Source organism: Microtus pennsylvanicus, chromosome 4, assembly GCF_037038515.1.
Source record: "Microtus pennsylvanicus isolate mMicPen1 chromosome 4, mMicPen1.hap1, whole genome shotgun sequence".
Taxonomy (NCBI): Eukaryota; Metazoa; Chordata; class Mammalia; order Rodentia; family Cricetidae; genus Microtus; species Microtus pennsylvanicus.
The window spans coordinates 71,340,588-71,361,584 of NC_134582.1; the positions used below are offsets into that span (position 1 = coordinate 71,340,588).

The window sequence follows — 20,997 nt, forward strand, 5'->3', positions numbered from 1 at the left end:
GGCGAGGTCTCCAGTTAGTTCCTGGGGCAGCTGAAGATAGGGAACCTGAAATGATCCTATCCTATACTGATGAATATTTTGCATATCACCATAGAACCTTCATCTGGCGATGGATGGAGATAGAGACAGAGACCCACACTGGAGTAATTAAAGGTTTTTTGAAAAATGGTTTTAACAGTTCCTTGTGAACCTCCCATCACATCAAATGTTAAGTCATACATTGAAGGCGTAAGTCACAAACAATGCCACACCAGTTTGGAATTATGATTAATAGGGTGGTATTTATTTAAAGGGGAAAAAACTTACAGATAACCGTCCCAGACAACAGCCCTCTGTGCAATCAGGAAGGAGTCTAGTCGCCAGAAACGGAGCAGGAAGCGAAGAGAGCGAGAAGGGAAGTAGCCGCTTTTTTAAAGGGAGAGAGACCACACCCCAGTGGGCTGGTATCTCAACGGCTATAGGCTGGAGGAGCGGAAGGACCTCCCGCAACAATACACGAACAATGCTGCTATGGGCATAGAAATACCTCTCCTGTTCCTAATAGGTAAAAGGTACATAAAGCAAAAATAGAGGCTGAAAAGAATGCTTGCTGGTCTTGCTGAGGAAAGAGTTTGTTTCCTAGCCTCCAGCACTCACATTGGGAGGTTCACAACCATAGCAACTCCAGCTCCAGGAAATCTGATGGCCTTCTAGTCTTTGTGGGTTCTGCATTCATTTCCACAAATCCACTCTTGGACACTTCCTACTGTTGTGTAATATACATTTTTCATTGCCTGCTGGACACCCTTCTGTCACTACCATATATAAACTTCTTAGATAGCAAGACCTTCTGCAGACTTCTACCCAAGGCCTCTATACCAAATACACTGCTAGGTGTCAGGTCCTGCTGTCCTAGTCAGGGTTTCTATTGCTGCAGTGACCAAAAAACAAGTTGGAGAGGTAAGGGTTTATTTGGCTTTTACTTCCACATCACTGTTCATTGAAAGAAGTCAGCGCAGGACACAGGGCAGGAACCTAGATGTAGAATCTGATGCAGAGGCCATGGAGGGATGCTGCTTACTGCCTTGTCCCTCTTGTCTTCTTACAGAACCCAGGACCTCCAAGCCAGGAATGGCAACTACCCACAATGGACCGGGCCCTCCCCATCAGTCACTCGTTAAGACAATTCACTACAGGCTTGCCCAGAGCCCCATCTTATAGAGGCATTTTCCCAGTTGAGGTTTCCTCCTCTCAGATGACTTGAGCCTGTATGGAAGTGACTTAAAACCACCAAGCACAATTGACCTCTTATCAGCTTGACACACAAACACATCACCATAACCGCTAAGCCACTTTTACTTTCACATTCATCTCCAAGATCTCACATTAAAATTTTAAGTAACTTTAAAAATCTAAGTCTTTACAAATTCCAACACATTAATAGTTCAGTATCTTTAAAATAGCCAATCTTTTTAAAACCCAAAGTCTTATAAAATTCAGAGTCTTTCAACTGTAGGCTCCTGTAAAATAAAAATTACTTTCTTCAAGAGGAAAGAACCAGGGCACAGTCACTATCAAAGCCAAACTCCAAAAGTGTAAATAGTACAGTGTTCGATGTCTGGGGTTCATGCGCGATCTGGGACCTCCAAGTGTCTTGAGTAATTTCTGTACTTCCACCCTCTGCAGCACACACAGCTGGTCTTCTAAGCTGCAGCTGTCCTTGGTAGTCATCCATCTCCAAAATAATGAACGGTGTTTTCTGCTGCAATTGGGCAGCAGCAGTCCATCCGGGTCTGTGAGCTGGCAGTATATGTGGGGTATGAGCTAGGGGGCAACAGAGCCCAATAACCTAGAAACTTTTATGTACCAGAGATGGTATCCAGCAGAGGTTAATACCTCAAGTATATATGGAGTGGAAGGTATCCTACAAAAGCTGATAACTAGAAGTCTGTATGTTTTGGACACACCTTTTACCATTGCTGCATCATATACACTGGTGGTTTTCATTCTATGTGGCTACTCCTCTTCTGGGACCCCATATAAACATTTAAGTATTAAGTCTTACTGAGTAAACTCATCACTGTAGCTGTACCACATACACTCTGGATATTAGACCCTACTGGACAATCTTACACCCCTACCTCTGCCTACTAAAATACATTGGTAGTTTATCAGGCCCTTGCTGGACACTGTTCTTTGCCAAAACCTCACATATACTAGATTCAGAACCTTCCTACCTACCTACCTTCCTACCTACCATGTCATCACGTATGTGGCAAGGCAAGATACTCTTGGACATTATTCTACCATTGCAGCTCAAATATATTGCTAGGAATCAGGCTCTGCTGGATACCCAGAAACCCTCTGAAGCCCCACATACAGTGCTGTTTCAAGTTCAAAAGGACCCCCCCCCAACACCTTCTTAACATAACATGCTAAATATCAGGCTTTTCTAGACAACCTCACCCCATTCTTAAACATCTACTATTCATCAGAGCTTGTGGGACATTCTCTCCAACTCATCACCTACACTGCTAAATGACACTCCACACACACACACCAAAATCCTCACCAAAATGTGCTAAGGATTTTTAATGAACCTCTTAATATAGTTACTGATTCACAATATGCAGAAGAAGTTGTTTTACATATTGAAACTGCTGAATTTATACCAGATGATACAGAATTGACTTCATTATTCATACAGGTGCAAGATATAATCAAGAATAGGCTTTGTCCCATATACATAACATACATCTGATCCTATACGGATCTGCCAGATCCTCTAGCATAAGGTAATGCAGAAATTGATTGATTACTGATTGGAAATGTGTTAAAGGCTTTAGAATTCCATAAGAAACATCATGCCAATACCAAAGGTTTAAAGAAAGAGTTTTCTATTACATGGCAACAAATTATGGAGATTATAAAGAGGTGTCCTACTTGCTCCTTCTATAACCAAACACCACTACCTGCATGAACTAACCCAAAGGGTACTCAAAGGAATAAAATCTGGCAGATGAATGTGTTCCATGTTGCAGAATTTGGAAAATTAAAATATGTACACCATACCATTGACACTCAGGTTTTCAGTGGGCAACTGCTTTAAGCTTAGAAAAGGTTGATTCAGTAATCACACATTTATTAGAAGTTATGGTCATCATGAGTATACCTGCACAAATAAAGACAGATAATGGGCCAGCATAAGTCTAAGAAAATGAAACTTTTTTTGCTTATTAAAATATAAAGCATATTACGGGTATGCCACACAATCCTACATGTCAGGCAGTTGTAGAAAGATCAAATCAAACTATTAAGGATATGTTAAACAGAAAGGGATGGAAAATACCGCCAGACATAGATTACATAATGCTTTATTAACCTTGAATTTTCTTAACTCTGATGAGAAAGGGACAATAGCAGCAGAGAGACACTGGATAATAGAAAAGTCTTCTGAATTAAATCAGCTGGTGTATTTCAAGGATGTGTTGACCTCACAATGAAGTCACATTGTGGCTTCACAATGAGAAACTGTACTACGTTTTTGCTCCTTTTCCACAGGAGAAGAAAATCTATGGATACCATCAAAATTAATAAAGATTCCCTTTGAAAAAGAGAAATCTCTTGAAAAAGAGAAATGACAGCTCATCCACAATGGTGACAACCATACAGGTGGTAAGGAAACCATATAGGGTTAGGGCAGGGTTCTGCTCTTGTTTTTACAGGAAAATATACATCTTCAAAAATTCAAGAGATCCTGGATGTTTGGATGTTGACATAAGGAAAAATAACTATCCAATAGGGATCATCAAGAAAAAGGAACATGACTTGTAAGGACAGGTGATCAAAACACACACACACACACACACACACACATATATATATATATATACACACATATATATATGTGTATATATATATATGTGTGTGTGTATGTGTGAATATATAGAGCTGGCTTTGGAGTTGGACAACAGTTCTGTCCTCTAAATCCAAACATGTTGTTAAAATAAAAATTCAGAGTTTCTGTCTCATGTCAAGAGCTGTCTGGTATGGGAGAGAAAGAAGAAAGAATTTAGAAAAAATTTTACTTTTCTTTATGCCTATTTTTGTTTCTTTCATATCTTTCATTGAATATATATGTCTGTATAAATAATGATTAAGTTTTCAACAATGAATAATGAATTTTCCTGCAGTAATCTTTGGAATTTCCAAGAAGAGGATGGGATCCCACAGCAACAACTCCACCTGGTTGATATGACATCATGTTGCTGATAGCGCTACCATAAGACCTGTTTGGGTGCCAGCTGCTCAAAATGGTTCCAACTTGATTAGCTGAAATGGTGTACTTTTTTTTTTACAAGGTTCTGACCAGAATTCCAAATAGGCACCTCAGAAAAACCCTACCAAATACTCAGAGACTATTTGCAATTATACCAGACAGTAATCTTGGAACTTAACCATCATTTTACTTTCACAGGATCCCATAGAAAGAACATCACCCTCATGAGAGCTGGAAGTAATTCTAGAAGATGACATCCCTTTCCAAACAAAGTCTGTCCTCAGGGTTAGGGACACCATTTAGGGGTTTATTATAATTGGTATATGGTTGGGGGTTAGGGGGAAAATTATGTAGGATCAGGGATCTCTTTGAAAAAAAAGAAAATTGGGTGGGATAATAGATTAGTGTGAGCTTTCTCACACTAATAATAATAGTAATGAAGTGAATACTTGTAAGCTATTATTTATAGGCAATTTACATTGGTATAGATTCTTGTATACTGATACAAATTTAAATTATATTGAATATGTTTTTATTTTCATCTACAATATTTGTATATCCAGGCAAAGTTATTTTATCATATTGTATTCATGTATGTTTCTACCTCTGCTTAAGACATTTTGTATATTGATATAATTTTAGGATATATTTATCATATTGAAATATATATTTCTACCTCTGATCAAGATACTTCTACATTGTTTACATTCTGACATCATTGTCCTCATTTGTTGCTCAGTTGTTTAAAGATTGCTTAATATTCTAATATGAAGTCTTAGTCTTTAAGAATTTTAAGATTCATAGATTAATAGTCATCCATGTTTGTCATACTTATGGTTAGATTAATCAGATTACATACAGATACATAGAGATTGTATTCTGCATAGATAGGTAGTCTTCAACTACTTTTTTTAAAAGATTTATTTATTTATTTATTATGTATATAATATTCCTTCCATGTATGTTTGTATGCCAGAAGAGGGCATCAGATCTCATTATAGATGGTTGTGAGCCACCATGTGGTTGCTGGGAATTGAACTCAGGATCTCTGGAAGAGCAGTCAGTGCTCTTAACCTCTGAGCCATCTCGCCAGCCCTCAACTACTTTTATAAGAGCTGTAGAATATGGCATTTAAATAACTTTGGGTTCTGTTGATGTGAGACACGATTGCTCCTGCCAGCACCAATCTATTCTTGAGAGAATGTTGAGCACCAAAGACACTCCACTTGGAGCTTGTTTACGTCTTGACAAAACTGGCCTTTGGGCAAGGAACTGCCCATGCATCGAGCACTGACAAAATGCATGATATCCGGACAGGACATACAGGATACAAGAAAACATTCTGTCAAATCTTGGCAAGACAGGTTAAGACGGTTTTGAAAATTTTCCAGTTTCTGAAAATGGTCTATCAGTTACTCTAGGCCTTAGCCAAAGTTGGTTGCTCCAATGTTGCAAATGAGACTTTGAGTGATTATCCAGGTAACCAGTTGTCTCTATCATTAATTGCACATTTTGGAAGTTGCTTGACTGCCCTTCCTGCTTATTCAAGTAATATTATTTCCCTTCCCAGGTCTTCATTGGGGTTGAAGACTAGATAGTTATAGTTACTTTCCTCTCATGACTTGGCCAAGTTATTTATTATACAAAACTTAAACTCATTAGGATAGGATAATTATTGAATTCATTACATGTTTCTTGCTTGATATTGTTTATGCTGGTTGTAATTCTAATTTTTATACCTGATATTTGTTCTTATTGTAAATATATTTGTATTAGGCTTAGAACTTTCTTATTTAAACAAAAGGAGAGTTGCTGTAGGAATTCCTACCACCAGTAGCCTTTAAGTTACCCGCCAACTTGGGCATGGCCTCTTATACTATATATGCCAATGTAAAGTGTGCATCCGGACTCTTTTCTAGCTGTGGTATTCGGTTGCTGTTCTCTGTGCCAGCAGAGGATTGTGATCTGTGAGTCTATCCCTAAATGAATAACCCTCTATTATACTCAATTCTGAGCTAGTGTGGGATTTCTTTTAAGCACCCTTCTTTATAGCAGAGCTTGCTGGACAGACCCATCTGCAGCCTCTTTCACATATACTGTATTTATCAAGTCCTACTGAATAACACATATAAACTTCTAGGTATAAACTTGCTGGACGCTATCACTTCTATAGGAACACATAAAGCACTAAATACCAGGTCCAAATGGACACCTGCCCCCATCCCATATAAAGTTCTAAACTGGATATACAACTCTTGTGGCTGCCCAGTATCATCAGTCTCTGCTGAGAACCCTCATACATATACAGAACCCATATACAATGGAAAGTACCAGGTCCTGTGGTACCACATCTCACCTTGCCCTCCCACAACAACAGGAATCTACATCTTGTTGAACAGTGTCCTACAGTCCTAATTAGACTTAGATATCAGGTTCAACTGGACCTTTCTCCATCTTCCATATTTTCAAGGTAACAGACTTTGTTGGAACACACACACACACCAAACAACCACTGCCCAGCATAGACTGCTGGATTTCAAACCATGCTGGATACCCCTCACAACCCTGTATACTGGGGTAAGTAGCAGATTTGGCTTGAATCTCCTCTACACTCACTGCCAACAGGCATACACTGCTAGATAACACTGCCATCTTGTGACTGTCTCAAACACTGTGGGCTCCCTGGCACCTCCTAGCACAGTCCGCTGGACCTCCTTCCACTCTTTACCCAACGCTAACTGTAAAATATCAGGACCAACAGGTCAACCATTCCTGTTATCATAGACACATTGGTAGGTTATCAGACCTCACTGACCAGCTCACCAGAAGCCCCCCCCCCCCACACACACACACTGCTAGGAATTAGGTTGTACTGGATCCTTTCCCTTTCCCCCAATGACATCCTAAGCATATGCTGCGTTATTCAGGCCATGCTACATACCTCTATAAATGCCACATCACATATACTGTTAGATATCAGCCCCTGCTGGATACCACACAATCACTGCTAGAGATTCGGTAATGGGAGACAATTATCTAGTAAATCCTAACATCCAACAGAATAGGTGTCGTATTGAGTGTAGGGTGCCTAGCAAGCCATAGTGCTTGGAAGTTTATATGTGATAATGACAGGAGGGTACCCAGCAATCAATGCATCATTAATGTAGTAGTGTATGTTCAGTTGCCCTGGAATGGCTAGCCACTTGTTAGCAGGCCCTGTTGTCTTAGTTAGGTTTACTATTGCTGTGATGAAAAAACCATGATCAGAAGCAAGTTGGGAAGGAATAGGTTTATTTGGCTTACAGTTATACATCATTGTTCATCACTGACGGAAGTCAGGATATGAACTTAAACAGGACAGGGACCTGGAGGCAAAGACTGATGCAAAAGCTATGGGTGCTGCTCACTGACTTGCTCTTCACGGCTTCCTCAGCCTTCTTTCTTTCCGTTTTTTTGTTTGTTTGTTTGTTTGTTTGCTTATTGAGACAGCGTTTCTTAGTAGCTATGAAGTCAGTCTGGAACTCACTCTGTAAACCAGGCTGTCCTCAAACTCACAGAGAGCCACCTGCCTCAGCCTCCCGAGTGCTGGGATTAAAGGCATGCACCACCACCACCCAGCTCAGTCTGCTTTCTTATAGAACCCGAGACCATTATCCCCACCCTCACCCTACCTCCAGGGGCCTGGACCCTCCTCTGTCAATCACTAATTAAGAAAATGCACTACAGGATTGGCTACAACCCAATTTTATGAAGATATTTTCTCAACTAAGATTCCCTCTCAGATGACTTAAGCTTGTGTTAAGTTGACATAAAAATATTCAACACACCCTGATACTAGGATATCAGCTGTAACTGATATTTAGCAATGTATTTGGGCCCCTCCACAGTAGTGTAAGGGGTGTTGACATGGGGTGGGGTGTTGACATGGCGTGGGGTATCCAACTGGATACCTAGCAGTGTACTCTGGGGAGGCAAGTAAGTAAACACCAGAAGGCACATGTTAGTTAGTTGGTGTTCTCTAAAGTAATAGAATGAATAAATACATATATAGGTATAAGTGTTATAAAATGTTTTTACATTTTTTTCTTTTATTGAAAATAGATTCCCTTCTCACATAATATATCCTGATCAGGGTTTTCCCTCCCTCCACTCGTCCCAGTCCCTCCCTTTCCTCCCCTCCCATCCAGATTCAAATTTTTTTCTGTCTCTCATCAGAAAACAAACAGGCTTCTATGGGGCAGCAGTAAAACAAAATAAAACATATTAAGACAAAACAAAACCAATACATCAGAATTGAACAAAACAAACAAGCAGAAGGAAAAGAGTTCAAGAGAAGGCATAAGAAACAGGCCCACTCAGGAATCCTACAAAAGTACTAAACTGGGACAATACATAGGCAAAGGACCTGTAGGGCAAAACAAGGAAAAAGCATAAATAGAATAAAGCAAAACTAAAATTTTAAAAATTAAAGGAAAAGCCCTAACATAACATTATGAGACAAGGAGCCCCCAAAGATTCCATTGAGTTCATTTTCTTTTGGCCATATACTGCTTGCCATGCAATCTACCCTTAAAAGTAGTTTGTTTTCCCAGTAAGACTTCCTTGGAAGAAACTAAATTTTCATTTTGAAGTGGTCATCACCTGGGGATAGCTTCTGGGTTAGGGATGGGGACATGCATCTATTTCTTTCAGCTCTAAGACCCCAACTGGTGCAGACCTATGCATGTCTTTTGCATGTTCTCTTAGTCTCTGTAAGTTCATATGTGCATCAATCATGTTGACAGAGAGCTCCTTGTATTCTTGGTGTACTCTAACCCCTCCAGATCTTACACTATTTACTCCTCTTCTTCGGGGTTCCTTGAGCTCTGAGGGGAGGGATGTAATGGAGACCGCCAACTCTGGGCTGAGCATCCCACGGTTTCTCACTCATTGAATAATGTCTGGCTTTGGGTCTCTGTGTTTGTTCCCGTCTGCTAAGGAGGAAGCTTCTCTGATGATGACTGAACAGAGCACTGATCTTCTTTCCTGGCTGGAGTCTGTATTACTGTGTGTATGTGCATAAGGAAAAGGGGATTAGACTGGCTTACAGAATGTGGTCTGAGTGCTCCAACAATGACTGCCTTGCCATGGAGAGGCCAAAAATCTGGCTGTTCAGTTATTGAGGCTGAATTTCTCAGCAGTCCAATCTGAAGCCCCGAAGTCTTCTTAGAGAGTTGCTGATCCTCAGTCTATGTTGGAATCCTAAAGATGCTGTCTCTAATACTGGTGCAGTAATAGGATAGATGGACTTGCTGGCTAGAGTGAGGGAAAATAAGGTAAAAATTCCTTCTTCCACATCCATATGAACTACCACCAGAAGGTGGGCCCAAATTTAGGGTTGTTGTCCTGCTTCTAATACTCTAAGAAGAGCCCTTAAATGCTAGTCGGTGGTGGTGCATATCAGCACTAGGGTGGCAGAGGTATACAGATCTCCGAGTTCAAAGTCAGCCTGGTCTACAGAGCAACTTTTAGGATGGCTAGGGGTACATGGAGAAACCCTGTCTCAATAAAACCAACCAACCAACCAACAAAAAATGAAAGAAAGAAGAGAAAAGAAAAAAGAACTCACAGGAGTTGCCAGCAGCTTGTGTTTAGTTGGTTCCAGATGTAGTCAAATTGACAATCAAGACTATCCATCCTAGACCAGTACCTACCAAGGCATGTGGGACATTCAGGGGAATCCAGTGTCAGCGGCCTAACTACCTTTAGTGTATATTAGAATGATCAAGGGGAGCTACAGCAGACATGACGATGAGAAGTATATTTAGGATGACATGTAGTAGAGGGTCACATACATGTACACTACATCAGGCCATCCTCGATACCCAGTCAGCACACCCAAACCACGGTTGTTTGGGTTCAGGCACTGGTGGATATCTGCCACCAAACTTGAACTTAGGCATGAGGCCATGCAGGATACCTATTCCTCACACCCCCAAAATATACTACAGTTGTTCAGGCCTTGCTCAAAATCATGTGACCTGCTTTCTACATACAATGTTAAGACTCAAACCTAACTGGACACACTTGTCCCCGACTGCCATCTTACATAGACTTGTAGGTATCAGGCTCTGCTGGATACCTACCTCCATGTTCTACTGCCTGAATGTTGCAGGAAACTGCCTACTTGGCCCAGGCCAAAGGTCAGCACATGGTCGGGAGAATGTCTACATCTCAATATAGAGATATAGCTAGGAAGTCTTTAGGATCAGACTGACAGTGGCCAGATCTACATTAAGGTGAAGGCATAGGCTGCTTGTTTATTCCCAGACCCAAAATAAGCACACAGAAACTGTATCAATTAAACACTGCTTGGCATACTAGCATATTTCTAGCTAGCTCTTATATCTTAAATTAACCCATTTCAATTAATCTGTTTATTGCCACGTGGTTGTGGCCTACCTGTAAGGTTCTGTACACCATCCAGCATTTGTTTCCTGCAGGGGCTACTTGGCTTCTCCCTGACTCTGCCTATTCTCTCTCTCTCTCTCTCCTCTCTCTCTCTCTCTCTCTCTCTCTCTCTCTCTCTCTCTCTCTCTCTCTTTCTCTCTCTCTCTCTCTCCATATAAATATATATATATATACATATATATATATATATATTTCAACCTGGCTATATTCCCTTAAGCCTTTGACTGAAAACAGCTTCTTTATTAACCGATGGCAATAAAACATATTTACAGCATACAGAGGGGAATCCCACATTGAAGGGTCTCAATTTATTTACATTATATCCTCCTCTCCCCAAGGCAGTGATAGAAGAAGTTCCTATAGTCCGGTTTGTGTCTGAGTGATGAAGACTGATCTGGTAAATGTGAAATGGTGTGCTCTCACATAAGTTCAGATCACATGTGGGGTAAGAGGGGATATGTCTTTGAGATTCAGATGCCTACCACCACTATAAAGATAAATTGCTGATTAATAAAATACTGGGAAGCTATTATATATAATTTGATGACTAGAAATGATACATTTCATGTTTTATTTTCCTGAGAATTAATTACATTTTCCCTCTGTGTGGATCTTTTAATTCCTCCTTCTTCCACAAATTAACTTTCTCTATGTGTATGGGGTGTATGGGGATGTCCTAGTGAACCCCTGAGCTTCCCCCATCACTCTACTTAAACTATTGAGCTACACCCCAGCCTGAATTTCCCTTTCATATCATTTCCTATTTTCTGTGGTTGTACTCCATGTCTTTTGTTCATTGCTGTATAGGAACTTTCAGCTGTTGCTGACTACACTGCACATGGGTTAGAGGCTGGTAATTGCAGGAATTAGAGCAAGGAGCACTGTGGTCTTGGAGGAGTTCTGATTGGGTGACAGCGGGAAGGAAAGCCTAATGGGGGGCAGGGCTTGGAGTCCTATCTCAAGGCAAGGTCAAGAACTGTCCCAGCAGGGGTCAGGACCAGGTCGGAGCGGGGGTCAAGCTCAGGTCAGGGCCAACTTCCCTATAGGTCCTGGAATCTGGGATGGGCACTAGGGTGGTGAGGATCGCCTATGGGCCCAGTCCTCTACTCTTGCCCCTGATGTTTCTGCTGCCCCTGAGCCCCAAGGCTGGCTCTGTTCTGAAGTCTGGTGTCCCCAGCCCCTCAAAGTTTTCTGGGGTAGCACCATGGAGACCCGGGCCACAGCAAGGCTGGGAACCGTTGACCAGCGAGCATCAGGATTCTATGAGCGGAGCAGAAGGTTCGTTTGAAAGCCAGTGGGCAGGTGACGGGTGGAGGCCATAAAGGCCACGCAAGGCACCGGAAGTAGTGAACCCCTTTTGCCATGGGGGCTTAGGTTCTCTTCCGATACTGACTCTTTCCTCCCTAGGGCCTGGTGTGGTGCTGTGGGACCAAGGTGGTGTCCAGGGCTCACCCAGTGGTAGTGGCAGAAAGCATGGGATTACTAAGAGTGAGGGCAAAGGGAACAAAGCTCCCTGAGATTTCGGATGCTGATTCCTGGGAGAAGATAATCTTGTAAAGATCGGGGCTCAGTAATCCCCTCCCAGATGAATCATAGAAACAAAATTATCATTATTGGCCTCACTCGGTCTCTGTTTAGAAATGTAAAGCAACTTGTTCCGGGTCACTCATCAACACCACAAAGTCCTGCCAGCAATTCTCTCTCCCTTGGGTATTGGGCAGATTGAATTTGGGACAGTCACTGAGAAGTCATTACCTTGAATAATTAATATCAGTCACCTATGAGACTTCTAGTCTTGTGATCTAAAAAGTAAGCACAGAGCTGTGTTATTTGAGGAAACGAAGTCATAAAACCTCCCTTCTGTCCACGTGCCTGTGAGGCCCACTTAAGGATAGGCTGCTGTGGCCAGCCTTTTGTTTGCTTCATCCCATCTTTCCAGACTCCTGAGCTCTTGCTCCCACAGAACTGGCAGTGGAGTTTTTCATGTCCCAGGTGGTAGCCAGTGGAAGCAGAGACCAGGGTGGCCCCAAATCACTTACTTACACAGGTTATTTGGTTTTTGCCATGATCTTCTAATCTGTGAAGTGGAGGAAGGTCTTCCTTAGGGAGTTATTCTGCCTCTCAGGAATTGTGTCTCTAACAAATTGCACGGGGGTGTCTCCACAGTTTGTGGGAAGCCGAAGATGGTTGGGAAAGTGTTTGGTGGCCGAGATACATTGGCTGGCCAGTGGCCGTGGCAGGCCAGCCTGCTGTACCGGGGCTTGCATCTCTGTGGAGCTGTCCTCATTGATTCCCACTGGCTTGTTTCCACAGCCCACTGCTTTCAAAAGTGAGTTTGCCTTGTCTGGAGCCCCCAGAGAGGGACTGGGTGGTGATAAAGATACAGGATGAGAGGAGGAAGTTAGAGATAGCTTGCCTTTCTCCTCTGGGCTTTTCTCTGGGGCAGTCTACTTCTACCTGTCGTCCTCTCTGCCTGGATTAGCCCCATATGACATCAAAACTTCCTTGATCTGTCCTGGTTCTCATTATATTTAATTCTCAGCTTCTGTAGGGATCCCTATACTCCCACCCTGTGCCTGCCAACTCACACAGATGTTTTTCAATAGGATTGGCCATGCTTTGTTGTCTACCTGTAGACTTCATCTTATTTCATGGTTCCTTTCTCTCCTGTGAGTCAGATTCTAGGAAAGGACCACATATGACCAACAGCCAGGTGATTTCTTACTTTAATAAAACTAAGCCCTGGGAAAAACTGTGGTCATGCCTATGCCATATTAGGATATATGGATGGAAAGTGCCGTAGCCCAAACCTGAACAACTGCTATGGACAGCCAGGAGCCAATCTCCTCTGGCTCTCTGGAGTCTGACAAGAGGGCCTAGCTTCTGATAAGACATGGAGGAACCCAGAGGGAATGGGTGCTATACAGTCCAGACCGGGGAACTGAAACAGCTTTTTGGCTTTGAGGCTCCAGCTTAATCCTGTTGGCACCTCACCCGAGACCTTTTAGGGAACAGAATGTAGGAGATCCAAGGTCAAGGTTTCTTTTCTCTCAGAAGAAACAAGCTTCAATCAGTATGATACGCGTGAGACATGCCAAACAATATGAAGAGGGTAGCCCCAAGGAACATAAATCTACAAAGATGCTGCAATCTTAGAGGAATGAAAGGAGCTACTGGGGCTACCAGAAGGGAGGAATTGGGTATGTGGAGCTGGTGAGGATCCTCCTAGTGTGGGAGCTGTGGGGGAAAAAGCTGATACTTAAGCTGTTTAATCAGTCCTATCAGGAACAAGAAGGAAAGCTCCCTTTGACGCACAATTCATTTGTGAATGCTTTATATCAAGTGGAGAAGCAGTCCTTGTTAAGGGGGCAGGAAAATATGCTAGGTTTCCATCACTGTGACCAAACAATCCAGAAAATGAAGAAAAAGAAAAAGATTATCTTGACTCATGGTTTCAGTCCAAAGTTAGTTGGCATGTTTCTTTGATTATATAATAACACAGTTCATCACAGCAAGAACATTTGCAGAGGAGGCCTGACCACCTCATGGTAGCTAGGAAACAAAAATAATAAAAAGAAGTGAGGGCCCTTCAAGGAAATTCTCCCAATGACATAGCTTTTTTTCACTAGGTCTCACCTCCTAAATGTTCCACTCTTTCTGGATAGTACCACAGGTTGATGACTATGCCTTTAGTTATTGGCTTACTCCTAAGCCAATAACATTTAAGATTTAAATCACAAAACTAGGATTCAGCCATAGTTTTTCTTAAGTAAAAATTTTAAAGGTTTGATTTGAAGATTCTATTAGAGACCCTTCCAGTGCTGAAATTCTTTGTTCCTCCATTTCTAAGATATAATGGGGAACACTTTGCCATGAGGTTTGAGTAGAATATCCATCAGCCTGGAGAAAGAAGATTCCTATCTTAGTTACTTTTCTATTGCCATGATGAGACATCATGACCAAGGCAACCTATAAAAGAAAATATTTATTGGGGCTCACAGTTTCAGAGGGTTTGAGTTCATGACCATTATGACAAGGAGTATGGCAGCAGGCAGGCATGGTGCTGGAGCAGTACCATGTAGCTGTTAGCTTAAATATTAATCCACATGTACAAATTGGATAAATAGATATAACTGAGAATGGATTAGGACTTTTGAAACCTAAAAACTCACACACCCCCAAGTGACACAGGTCCTCTATCAAGGCCTCATCTCCTAATGTCTACCAACTAAGAACCCAACATTCAAGCATATGAGCCTATGGAGCTCATTCTCATTTAAAGTACCACATTCTACTCCCTGACCCCCTTAGGCTGTGGCCATATTATAATACAAAAATGCATTTAGCACAACTTTAGAAATTTCTAAGTCTTTCAGTCTCGACACCATTTCAAAGTACAAAGTCTCTTATGAGATTCAGAACAATCTATTAATTGTTACCCCTATAAGATAAAAAAGCAAATTACATTCTTCCAACATACAATGGTAGGTATCACAATATACATTACCATTCAAAAAGGAAGAAACAGAACTACAGTGAGGAAGTAATGGACCAATGCAAGATGGAAACCCAGCAAGCTAAACTCCAAATCATGGAGCTCTATGTCCAGTGTCAAAGGACTTACATGGTTCTATCCTTCCAGCTTTTCTTTCCGGGATTGGTTCAACTCCCCTTGACAGGTCTCCTACAGTTGCAGTTCTAGCACCTCCCATATTCTGAGGTCTCCAGCACAACCCAGGCTTCCCCTTCGCACCTTCACACAATGGCCTCACTGGGCTTCCTTGCAGGGAAGCTTTTCTTAGCAAAGATTCCACAAACCTTTTACTCTGTATCCTCCATGACTCTAAAGTCAGAACTACATAGCTGATGCCACCAAATTCTGCTTGCTGTTTAGGATAAAACTTGACTCCCTCAAATTACATTTGCATAAGCCTTGACTTGTTGCTCTTTAGGAACAAATAATTCCTCCGAGCTTTTCTTTTTACACGTTGCAGGAATAGCTATGTGAGGTGTTCCTTTTCTCTTCAAACTTACATCTTGTGTTTTTCCCTACTTGATCTTTTTTCAATAAAACCAACTTGACCAGGTCTGTGACAGCCCATTCCCTGGTATCAAATTCTGTCTTAGTTATATTTCTATTGCCATGATGAGATACTATGTTCAGAGCAGTTTAAAAATGTTTATTGAGACTCCCTATTTTAGGATCATCATGGCAGGGAGCATAGCCGCAGGTAGGCAGACATGGCACTAAAGCAGTGCCTGAGAGCTTTACATCTTATCTTCAGGCACACGGCAGAAAATGGGATGTAATTAGGAATTACTTGGGCTTTTAAAACCTCAAAGCCATCCCAGTGGCACACCTCCTCCAACAAGGGCACATCTTCTAGTGCTTCCCAAACAGTTCTACCAATTAGGTACCAAGCATTCAGATATATGAACCTATGGAGGTCATTCTCATTCCACCCACCACAACACTTGACTGTCAGAAAGGGAGAGACCATTCTGCATGGAATCAGGGCAGAGTGGCCAGTGATAAGTGAGGGTTCAGGAACACGGGGCTATCCTCCCACTCAGAGATGATGGTGATGATGGACTCCTTTATCTTTCAGCAAATCCCAGGCCCCAGGGGACTATCAGGTTCTGCTGGGGAATACTCAGCTATACCAGAAAACACAGCACACTCAGAAGATGTCTGTGAATCGTATCATCAAACACCCAGACTTTGAGAAGTTTCATTCCTTTGGGAGTGACATTGCAATGCTGCAGCTGCGACTGCCCGTGAACTTCACATCCTATGTTTTGCCTGCCTGCCTCCCACCTAAAGATGCACAGCTCCACAACCACACATCCTGTTGGATAACTGGATGGGGAATGCTTTCTGAAGACAGTAAGGGAAAGGGAAGTTGGAGAGGGAGTGAGGGCAGGGAGAGGAGGAAGGAAAAGGTCTCAGCTGGCAAGAGACCCAGGCTGGTACCTCACCTCCATAGCCTATGACATGAGAAAGCCATTATAGAGTCTTCTAACCCTGAAAGTGTGAAGAGTCCATAGCCACAAACTTCCCTGTAGTCCAGGTTCGGAAGGTGGGGAACTGTTGACATTTGCCTTTTAGAATCTAGGCTCTTTGAATATTAATTGTTTTTTCTTCTAAGATTTCAATCAATCATGGATCTGAAGTGATTTGATTAAACTCAAAGGTCATGTGTAGAGGCTAGCACATTCCATGTTAATCAAGTTTCCAACCTTGTAACAAAATACCTGATGTAATCAGTTTTAAAAGGTAAGGTTGATTTTAGCTCACAGATTTAGCTCAGAGCTTCCAGACCATGATAATTTGGCCCCCTTTTTTTTTTGGACTTGTGGTGAAGCAGCACATTGTGGTGAGGAAATGTGTGGTAGAATAATGATGCATACCTTATGGTGGTCAGGAAGCAAATAAAGAGGAAGATCAGAGGCCAGTGTACTAGTATCTTCTTAACAGACACACATATCCAGAGACCTAACTTCCTACCACTAGGCTCTACCTCTTCCTAATAGGATATTCAGCTAATAGTGTCACAGGCTGAGGACAAGGCCTCAAGCACACTGGCCTGAATACTTAGTATCCAAGTATAATACATGTAATTACCAAATATCTTGGGAGTACTTGAGTAAAGCAGAAAGTCACATGTGATTTGAGACCATTGAGAATGCATGATTAAGTGAGAAATAGTGCAGCTCCTAAGTGCTTAATCTCACTTAATCTCAACTGGCTTTATCAGCCTTGTCAGATGAACTACATAATGGAGAAATCGTTTTGGTTTTATTTGCTTGTTTGTTTGTTTCTGGTATTGAGGATTGGTCCCAGTGCCTTGCACATATTGGAAAAGGCTCTACCAGTGAGCCACCAAGATCCCCTAGCTTTTATTACTTTAGATTGAAAGTAGAGAAATGTATGCATTTATTAAAGGATTATGACTTAGAAATATGGAATAATGTAAATAAAAAAGAATACAGATTTTTACTTATTTGTAAGATCATAATTTGGCACATTTCTTCTCAAAATATGTATTTTAGGTGTTTTGGGAAGAAGATGTCTTCCTGAGGAGCTTTGCTCCCCTCACCCATGCACACATTCTTGAAAGCAGGGCCCACATTTTGTTTTACAATACCAGTCTAATACCTGATGGATACTGCACAGTGCTGCTGTTACATAGCCTAGCATAATTAACTCCCATTTCTTGAGTGTAGTTTCTAAAATGGTCCTCCACTTTTATTCTTATTGCTTCTACGTGAGTCTCTATGTGGCCGTCAGCATTGCTTTAGAACATAGCAATTTCATTTTCCTTTGCAGAACCCTCCACTCCTTCTCACCTGTGCTTTCAATCAAAATTTAAAAAATCCCTGTCAAGGTCTTATGTGATGATAGCACCCTGATCCATGTCTGCTTCATCACCTACTTCTTCCCTCATTAACCCCACCCCAGCTTCCTTAATTCTCCTTGAATAAGTTTGAGGTCATTTCCACCCCAGCACCTCTTTTTTCTCTGCAATTTTCTCTCCCCTTTAGTCTTGGTATGATTGGTTTAGATTTATTTTTACAGTCTCCCATCTGCATTTTACTTAATTATGTGTACTAAAGTAGACAATTTGTACTGTTACCTCTCCTTGTGTTATTTTTTTGACACAAATGAGTAGATCAATTTAGTTTTTCTGGTTTTCCCAACTAAAAATGTTCTTTGTATCACTTTAACTAGTGCAAGGCTATTGGTGACATAGTCAGTGAATAGGTGAGTGAGATGGAGTCAAGTAAGTAAGGGAGAAGAAGAAAAAAGGAAGGAAGGAAGGAAGGAAGGAAGGAAGGAAGGAAGGAAGGAAGGGAGGGAGGAAGGGAGGGAGGGAAGGAAAGGAGGGAAGGAAGGAAGGAGGGAAGGAAGGAGGGAAGGAGGGAGGAAGAGAGGAAGGAAGGAGGGAAGAAGGGAAGGAGGGAGGAAGGGAGGGAGGGAAGGGAGGAAGGAAAGAAGGAGGGAGGGAGGGAAGGAAGGAAGGAAGGAAGGAAGGAAGAAGGGAGAGGAAGGAAGGAAGGAAGGAAGGAAGGAAGAAGGGAGAGGAAGGAAGGAAGGAAGGAAGGAAGGAAGGAAGGAAGGAAGGAGGAAGGGAGAGGAAGGAAGGAGGGAGGGAGGGAGGGAGGGAGGGAGGGAGGGAGGGAGGGAGGGAGGAAAGGAAGGGAGGGGGAAGGGAGGGGGAAGGGAGGAAGGAAGGAAGGAAGGAAGGGAGGGAGGGAGGGACGGGGAAGGGAGGGGGAAGGGAGGAAGGAAGGAAGGAAGGAAGGAAGGAAGGAAGGAAGGAAGGAAGGAAGGAAGGAAGGAAGGAAGATGGGTGCATAGGTGTTGTGGATAAGAAGTGTTAGCAGGTATGAGACATCAGGATAGATGGAAACACTAATAAAAGAATAGATGGATGGAAGGTTGTGTGTGGAAAACAGATAGATTGATAAAGGTAATGAAAAATAAGTGGGTTTATGGGTGAATGGGTGGATAAAGATATAGGATAAAGATTAGTGATAAAGGTTGCTTAACAACATTGGACACAATGTGTTAGTAGGACTTGCCTCCTTATATAGTAGATTTGTGATCTGCTGCTGTGAGAGAGATGAGGAAGGTAAGTGAGAGTTTCCGACTGTGAGAGAAGTTCATAAGAAGTAGGTAGAAGATGGAAACAGGATTTGACACTCAGATGTCCTATGGTGAGCACCAGTCAGAGTAGCCTGGACTTCCCAGCTTAGTCACAGTGTCCATCACTGACTTCCTCCTTATTTTCACAGCAAAACTGTTACCACCCTTCTCACTGCAAGAGGGTGAAGTGGGCATCATTGAGAATGAGTTCTGTAATGCCTTATATGGGCGAAGACCAGGCCAAAACAAGGACTATGTGCATGAGGAAATGCTATGTGCCGGAGGCCTCTCCACAGGAAAGTCCATCTGCCGGGTGAGCAAGGCAGTCATGTATCTTCCCCATGCCTATTCTATTTCAGTTCCTCCAAGATGGCTGTATTGTCCTCTAGTCTTTGTGGAGACCCCCACACTTCTTGTTTCATTACCTCTACTTGTTTTCCTTGGGTTCATGCCTCAATAGTCTCCTTGAGGATAGCTTTAGCAAATCCTAACATCAATTTTTGTTGCATATCTTATACTTTTTATTGAGGCATAACATATACACAAATATGTAATTTGTAAGTAACCCGTTTGGTAATGTTTTCAGTGCTGACTTAGTACGCTTCTGGTACCCATCTTGCAACTAAGTGCATTTTGTATGCTCATTGTTAAATGCTGTCTTCTGTGATGTTTCATTTAAGTTTCTCACTTTGTTGTTGGGTTGTCAGTTTCTTATGGGAACTCTTTATATGGTATAGAAGTAAACTCACAATTGGATATAGTGGATTTTCTGGGGAAACTGTCCCAGAGAAGGAAAATAGTTGGTCTGAAGTGAATTGGCACAACCAGGGCCCAGATGTCTGGATTCTGATGCCTTCCCCATCTCTGCAGGCTTCCGACTCCTGAGCTGACATAGTCCCCATTATAGACTGGATTTCCCATGGGATTTTCCTAAAGGGATTTCACAAATGAAGTTACTTTTGAAAGTGTTCTGATATGAGCTGTCTTTACCCAGCCAAGGGATGGGCATATTTTTTCAAGAGTTCCAATTCACAAATTGAGAAAATAGACCTAACCAAGGTTACCAAAGGCAGAGGAGTTGACTGAATATATTGCATCAGCTCAAGATTTACAGAGCCAGGACCTACACATAGGTTAGCAGAACTAGCTTTCTTACAAGTCCCTAAACTTTCCCTTCTAGACATGAGGCATGGTAAGCAAAAAGAAAAGTCCATAAATTTTCAGCTTGTCCTCATCTGTCTGGGCTCTGTAGGATCCTAACATGCAGTTGGTATTTGTGGCCCTAAGCAGATCGCACACTAATTACTCTCTCTCTCCTCAGGGTGATTCTGGGGGTCCCCTCATCTGCTACCAAACCAGTTTATGGGTCCTGGTGGGACTGGCTAGTTGGGGCCTGGACTGCCGACATCCCATTTACCCCAGCGTCTTTACCAGGGTCACCTACTTCACTGACTGGATCAGCCAAGTCAAGGGACTCACTCCACTTCCAGAATCTGGATCTGTGTCTCCTCACACAGAACTACAACCTAGGCCTCCGAGAGCTGCTGGCTCCCCACAAACCTGCAACATCTTCATAGTTGCACAAATCTGGTTCCTATTGGTATTTATCCCTGAGGCTCAAGACCAGGCCCCAGGGTGA

At 42.2% G+C, this 20,997-nt stretch overlaps 1 protein-coding gene across 1 annotated transcript; it reads left to right on the top strand.

The window, feature by feature from the left end:
* Positions 1–12,891: 12,891 nt before the first annotated feature.
* LOC142849004 (putative serine protease 47) lies at positions 12,892–20,997 on the top strand. The gene is made up of 4 exons (XM_075971138.1): positions 12,892–13,037; positions 16,318–16,595; positions 19,508–19,671; positions 20,680–20,997. Exons 1-4 carry the CDS (start codon positions 12,892–12,894, stop codon positions 20,995–20,997), a joined length of 906 nt encoding a protein of 301 aa, XP_075827253.1.